This window comes from Choristoneura fumiferana, chromosome 21 (assembly GCF_025370935.1).
Source record: "Choristoneura fumiferana chromosome 21, NRCan_CFum_1, whole genome shotgun sequence".
NCBI lineage: Eukaryota > Metazoa > Arthropoda > Insecta > Lepidoptera > Tortricidae > Choristoneura > Choristoneura fumiferana.
The window spans coordinates 11940793-11948701 of NC_133492.1; the positions used below are offsets into that span (position 1 = coordinate 11940793).

Sequence of the window (7909 nt, forward strand, 5' to 3'; positions counted from 1 at the left end):
TTTTGCAATTCTGATGATCTTGTTCATACACATCTAGATTTAGACTTTAAACAGAGGCTTTCTACCCTCATCATTATACAGTTTGATATTTTATACTAGGTAATAGAATGAAATTCCAAATTTGACAGATTTTAAGTGTGATGCAACTCTCACTTGAAATGTTAATGATTAAAACATTCTCTTCATAATAAATACTTGCAGGTTCTTCTTACAATGTCTTAAAAATGCTTCATAAATTATGCAGTCATCTCATTGTAACAAAACAATATTTTCAGGGTCAAGGATTTACATGATCCTTCAAACAAGTAAAATAATAATTTCTAAAATATATTTCTTAAAACATAACCACATCATACAATTTTAATCTTTTAATTTACAGTGCTTTATTCATAGCTTTATAAATACGTGTAAATAACAATTCAATTATAACACTTTACGCAACATGAATTTTATTCCGCTTTCAGGCGCTCATTACACTTTTCTTTCGAGTCCTTGGATAAGTCAGTTTCTTTGCCTTCTTTGTTTTCTATTTTTTTCTTCCCAAAGGTACAAACTCCGCCTTCACAGCTGAACGGGGCCTTGGTCTCCACGATATTCCCATCAGCGTCTTTCACAGCCCATGGATTCCAGAAACGCAGGACATAAGGCTGAATAAACCTGTGCCATATGAACAGCAACACGGGAATAATAAAACACGGCACACAAACCATTTTGGTGCGCGATTAAAGTTCAAATGTGTAGAATAACACGTACGCTGGGATCGATTGGATACCAAATCTAAAACGTGATTTATATATTTAGTTGGCCACTTATTGTTTTTCTAAACTTAGCTGCGTAAAGTTTAAAGTCTATCGCTAATTACAGTGATTAGTAAAGCACAAAATTCAATTTATTAAAAAATGAATTAGATTGCTAATTTTCTGTCGACTTTTAAAAAAATAGATAGATGTTGACGTTTGACGATTGACGATTTTTGACGGGAAACAATAATGTACAACTCGGAATGTACGCGCAATAATGTACGACGTGATAATCCGAAGCATTATTTATTGCTTCCGATTATCATGCCGTACAATATCATCAAAGAGTATAAGTACCTATGAATATCATAGTCGCGCATTATCAGCAGGGCTACTACGAAACTCTCGATTAAATAGTATAAGTGTCAAAGGGACCGCACGACACGAACTTCGAGTTTCGTAGTAGCCGAGCAGCAGGGCTACTATGAAACTCTAAACTCGAAGTTGGTATCGTACCGTCCCTCTCGCTCTCGTATTAAATAGTATAAGTGTCAGAGGGACCGCACGAAACGAACTTCGAGTTTCGAGTTTCGTAGTAGCCCTGCAGGGCGTACTATGAAACTGCTAAATGTCGAAGTTGGAATCAAATAACCAAAACCAAAGACTCTGTTATCATTGTCAAATGTGCTAGTGTGTAATGAGGCTATCGCACGAACGCTTCGTTCTCCGAAATGTTTCATAGTAGCTACGCTGAAGGGCAATACAAATATTGCGCGCGCTGTAATGTGCGTACAATGTACGACGTGATAATCGGAATCAAATCAACCAAAACCAAAGACATTTTTTTTCTGTTATCATTGTCAAATGTGCTAGTGTGATAATTCTATCGATAAAGGCTGGCTGAAAGGCTGAAAGATGCTTAATGATGTTTGGGAATGGTGAATAATAAATAAAGGAAAATTTTGCAACAAATTAACGTGATAGTGCAAATAAATAATTCAAGTAAAAAAGCGTATTTTGTTTATTACCCCTAAAGGTGCGGCCACATACAGTCGCTCGTCGCTCGTCACGTGACCCCATTTTGAATGTGATTTTGAATTTACCGCGAGTCGAAAAAGTAGCGTCAAGTTGCCGCGTCGTGCAACAGCGACAAGATGGCTGCTTGCAGGAATAATCTTGGTCTTGGAAGCTGATTTTCTCCAATATACTTGCAAATGTCCGCCAAACTGTCGCAAACATAGTACATGAAGTTCTTCCTTATAGACTGCAAAAAATTAAAAAAAAAATCGTATGAAATTGTATAAATTATACAAATTGTATGAAATCCCATTACCATGCAGTTATTTTACTTTTAAATTCACGCTTTGACTACGGTAAGTCAATCTAATACATATATTATTAGTAATCTGTGATCTAAACAGCCTGCAGGGCTACTACGAAACTCGAAACTCGAAGTTCGTGTCGTGCGGTCCCTCTGACACTTATACTATTTAATACGAGAGCGAGAGGGACGGTACGATACGAACTTCGAGTTCCGAGTTTCGTAGTAGCCCTGCTGCGTCTTTAAATTTGCCTCGAAAGTCTCCCATACAAACTGGTGTCAAACTGACAAGAGTTTCTATGGGCGTGTACAAGAAATATCATGTCGGTATTTCCATGTCGGTATTGTACGTATATTTTGACGTAAGAGGGTAGGTACGCTGAATAAACTCGCTTTACTTTGTATTCTATCGTATCCTCGAGCATTCATTAGTGACAGCATTAGTGACAGCGTTCATTTAGTTATATATGTACTCTGTGCTTTTAGACTGGGTACGATAAAAAAGGAATTTAAAAACACAAATACAACCTAATTTAAAACGTAGTGTAATCGATTCTACCTACTCTCCATTCTGAGCAAAATACTTTCTGGTTTTCAGTTATTTAATTAACACCTTGTAAGTATGTGTAGTTAACCCTCCTGAGAAACTTCGAATTCGCTATGTAGGATTTGGAGTTTTCTATAAATGCTCAGTAGGTGGCGCTAGGAGTTACTACAGTACGTTTTAATTAACCGACTTCAAAAAAGGAGGAGGTTCTATGTTCCAATGTTTGTATATATATTTTTTTCTCAAACATGCTCGGAAATGTATGTGTTAATGTCACGAAATGGAGACATGAAGTTTCTCATTTATGGCTCCCTACCACCTCCCTACATAACTTCTTGGCCTAGGCCATGAAGTATGTATGAAAATCCATTATTGTCCGCTGCTCTAACTTTTTAAATTTGCTTACTAACATTAAACTGACAAAGGAAAAATTACGAACAGCCAACCACCACTACTCTGTAATCATTTGCGATACTGCGATGCGATGCGATGTGATATATGGATGTATGGATGGATGGACGGATGGATGGATGGACGGACGGATGGATGGATGGATGGATGGACGGACGGACGGACGGACGGACGGATGGATGGATGGATGGACGGATGGATGGATGGACGGATGGATGGACGGACGGATGGATGGACGGACGGACGGACGGATGGATGGACGGACGGATGGATGGACGGACGGATGGATGGACGGACGGATGGATGGATGGACGGACGGATGGATGGATAAACGGATGGATGGATGGATGGACGGATGGATGGATGGATGGACGGATGGATGGATGGACGGATGGATGGATGGACGGATGGATGGATGGACGGACGGATGGATGGACGGACGGACGGATGGATGGACGGACGGATGGATGGATAGACGGATGGATGGATGGATGGACGGATGGATGGATGGATGGATGGATGGACGGATGGATGGATGGATGGATGGACGGATGGATGGACGGATGGATGGGACGGACGGACGGACGGACGGACGGACGGACGGATGGATGGATGGATGGATGGATGGATGAAATATTTCCTCACATTGTTTGAGAAAAGCACTATACAAACCTCGGCCAGAACAGGGATTGCTGGACTCGTTCTACCCCGAACTCGTCCATCAATCCCTTACTTCATGGCCTCTGCAGTAATGTACTATTATTTTACTAACGCCCGCTTGTAGACCGGAGTTGTCTTCACCGAACAACGGACTGTTTCTTTGCGGTGTTGTATACATGGCTTCGTCACCGGACAAGTGTCCGGTGCATGTACACACATTTTATTGTAAGCCATAGAACACCGCAAGAGTGTCAGAGAGACATATTATCAAAGTCAGTTTTTTTTACCCGACTGACCGAAGGAGGATTATGTATTTCAAGCGTATGTATGTAGGTATGTCTATATTATGTATGCATGTTATGTAGTTACCTATATAAATGTCCATTTCTTTGGCCTCGCTGCAGCCTAAACGGATTTTAACATGTATCATTAGAGTTGTAATAACTGTCGAAGTGACATGGTATATACAGGATGTCCCAAGAAGTAGTGGGACATCCTGTATAATACATCAATATGGAGTCCACGAAAAAAAAATATGACGCGGAATCAAAAAAAATATATTTGAGTATTTCTAAAAAAGTTTGTACATTTGATTTGCGACTCCGATTTGGATAAAAATTTGTAGGTATGTAGAGTGCACGATACTGAGTCGTAATAACATATTAGTCTCTCAAAATGTCCCAATTGGTTTGTATGGAAATTTCCTTTTTTGTTACCAAAACTCTATGGATTTGCGGTAAAAAAAGGAACTTTCCATACAAATTAATTGGGACATTTCGGGAGACTATGTTGTTTAGTTCACTCTATCTACCTGCAAATTTTTTACCCAAATCGGAGTCGCAAATCAAATATACAAACTTTTTAGAAATGCTCATTTTGTGTTATTGTAACAATATGAGTATCAAATCAAATGAAAGATAATTAGGTACTTAGCCCATTCTAAATTAAATAGGGTATATACCTATATGGGTTATAAATTAGAATACTTTTAATCTACCATTTTCACAGAAATACTCGTACTGATCAAAAATGAGGTATGAAGTAAAACAATAAATAAATAAAAAACTCGACTGCATTGAAAAAACTAAAAAGAAAAATAAGTTCAGCGATCTAGAACACTGTTAATAGGTAGGTACCTACTTATACCTACAGGATGATTCGGGAAACGTCAGCAGGACCAACCCTACACCCTCAGTAATTGATAATGGATCGTTCGAACACCCACAATTTTAATTGCACAGTGACCAGTGACCATGCATGCACTTTGTAAATAATTTAACACTTTTTTGTTGGAAACATTTTAAAAAATAACGTCAATACAAATACAATAGTAGATTGTTGCACCAAGCAGAAAGTTATTTATTATTGCACCGAGTGCCGATTTGGAGCCCGAGCGTTAGCGAGGGCTTTAAAAAGCACGAGGGCAATATAAATTACTTAATGCGAGGTGCATAATCTGCTTTCCTTTCAACGATTACAGGAATAGTAGAGGAAAAAAAACTCATGCTAAACAAAATAGGAAAGAAATTATTCCATTTTTAGGGTTCCGGAGCCAAAATGGCAGATTAGGAACCCTTATAGTTTCTCCATGTCTGTGTCTGTCTGTCTGTCCGTCCTCTGCTTTGCTCAGGGACTATCAATGCTAGAAAGCTGTAATTTTGCACGGACATATAAATAAACTATGCCGACAAAATGGTATAATTAAAGATTCAAAAATATTTTTTTTAGGGTACGTCTCATAGACGGGTGATTTTTTTTTCTCATCCAACCCTATAGTGTGGGGTATCGTTGGATACCATTAACCATTAGGGGGTTGCTAAGACGATTTTTCGATTCAGTGATATGCTTGCGAAATATTCAACTTTAAAGTGCAAATTTTCATAAAAATCGAGCGTCTCCCCCCTCTAAAATCTAAAGCGGTGAGTGGAAAAATTTGAAAAAAATCAGGATGGTAGTAAGTATATCAAACTTTCAAGGAAAACTATAACGGCTAAGTTTGCTTGAGAATTATTAGTAGTTTATGAGTAAATAGCAGCCTAAGGTATAAAATATACCTAAACTTGGAAGATTCCGTATAAAACGAAATCCTTAGAAAAATATTACTTAATTTTTTCGTAATGGCTATGGAACCCTAATATGGGCGTGTCCGACACGCTCTTGGCCGGTTTTTGTAAGTATACATTCGCACTCTCAAAAAATGACCACGGAAAATTCGCAAGGTTCCCGCCATTTTTATTTTTTATTTTTTACTTTTTTTTAGCAGTTAGTAGCCAGCAGGGCTACTACGAAACTCGAAACTGGAAGTTCGTATCGCACCGTCCCTCTCGCTCTCGTATTAAATAGTATAAGTATCAAAAGGGAGCGCAACACGAACTTCGAGTTTCGTAGTAGCCCTTCAGAAATTTTTACCCGCGATCTGTCAAATTTCGGATGGGCTCCAGGTAAGCCAACCACACACAGTTTTTTTTTTCCAATATACGACTACTTACTGTTACTACTGCTAAGTGTTACTTGGTAGGATTGGTAGTAACAAATTTGTACGCAATCTGTCAAATTTCAAAAGACCGTCAGGTTGAACAATCTAACAATAGATTTTTTTACACTATGTAGGCTAATTTTATAGCAAAAATACTTGTGTTAACCTCTTTGGTGGTGAATTAAAAAAAAATCTAAAACAATGCAATAAAGGATTTTCATACATATTTTCTGCTCTAGAGCAGAAAAGTCCCGCTTTGTGCTGGGTATTTAGTGCGGTTATGATGAAATTAAAGCATAGTTGGAAGAAAATATTCTATATTGCACACCCACAAATCAGTACATCAAATCTATATAATACACATACCTTCATTCAGGGTAGACAATAGGCGGCCTTATCGCTTAAAAGCGATCTCTTCCAGATAACCTTCAACTAACCTCACTAATACTGGTTTAATCCGTGAGCTCTTAAAAAAACCTTCGAGTTTCGGGGGAAATCGGAAGGATTCGTTAGTAGAAAAAGGAGGAGGTTCTATGTTTCAATATTTGTATTTTTTCCAATGTTTGGATTGCTAACTACCAGTCAAAATGTCAATTGTCTTTTTGACTTAGTAGTTAGCAATCCATAATGCGAAGAGTGCACTCGTTGTGTTTTATTGATTTATATAGAGCAGTCAAAACCACCGCTTACTTATTTCTTTAGTTTATTTTTCGAAAATTCATGGGTATTTCTGTAAATATAGCGCCAATCACGGGAAATATATATATATATTGGCGCTATACATATGTATATATATAAAAGAAGCTGAAAGTTTCAAGAAATGTGTTGATTGTAAATATTTTAATGAGGTTCAAGACCGAATTATAGAAGCAACGAGAATTTCGAAAAGTACATCAAAAAATATTAAACGAAGCAGACCAAAAAATTAATTTGACAAGAGAAGTAGACACAGTTTCACAGCTCTACCTACTACCAAACAAAAGTAGTGTGTTAAAGTCGGGGTGTTCTCTACTTAAATTAACTATGGGAGAAATCGAAAATATGCTGATTTTGTTTTATTTAATTTTGTATCATGACAAAAACTCATTTTGTATTTAAATTATAAAATGATACATAAGCGTAATATTATTATAGTAAGGTTTATTTTGTACTGATGGTTATTCTTTATATAACTTTTTACGGTAACTTCAAAAAGTTTTGCAATTTGATAAAAGAACAGAACCGCATATCACGGTCGCGTGTCATCGTCAATACCCGAAGTAGGTATGTTTCTAAATTCCGGAGGTTTTTTAAGAGGTCACGGAGTGTACCTACGATATAGTAGCCTTACCTAACTAACCTGAATCTGGTAGGGCTGATCGTGCACATGTCTCCTGAATCACCTGTAGGTACCTATAGCATAGCGAAATGTATCGAAACCAAGAATATCATTCGACGGGCATTAAGTAGTGGTCTCTCTCTCACTTATACACATTCCATGCGCGTTCGTACTATGTGCAAGCGAGATCAACGGACTTCGCAAGCGAGCGCGATAGAGACAACAAATGCAAGATAAACATTTATATGTAAATAATATCTACTCAGGCACCGCCCCTTCACATTGCACACGTCTAGATGAAAAGAGTATTAACTCCGAATTAAAGTCCACATCAAAATGTACTCTATGTTATTTGAAACAAGGTTTGAAATTGAAAAGGTGTGTGGATACTTTATGTTTGTGCCATTTTTAGGGTTCCGTAGCCAAAATGGCAAAA

The 7909-nt window shown here is 37.7% G+C and overlaps 1 protein-coding gene across 1 annotated transcript; it reads right to left on the reverse strand.

Annotated features, from left to right (window-relative positions):
• Positions 1-311: 311 nt before the first annotated feature.
• Positions 312-1068, reverse strand: LOC141440036 (UPF0729 protein AAEL015238). The gene has a single exon (XM_074104495.1). It carries the CDS (start codon positions 708-710, stop codon positions 450-452), a length of 261 nt encoding a protein of 86 aa, XP_073960596.1. The 5' UTR covers positions 711-1068; the 3' UTR covers positions 312-449.
• Positions 1069-7909: the final 6841 nt, after the last annotated feature.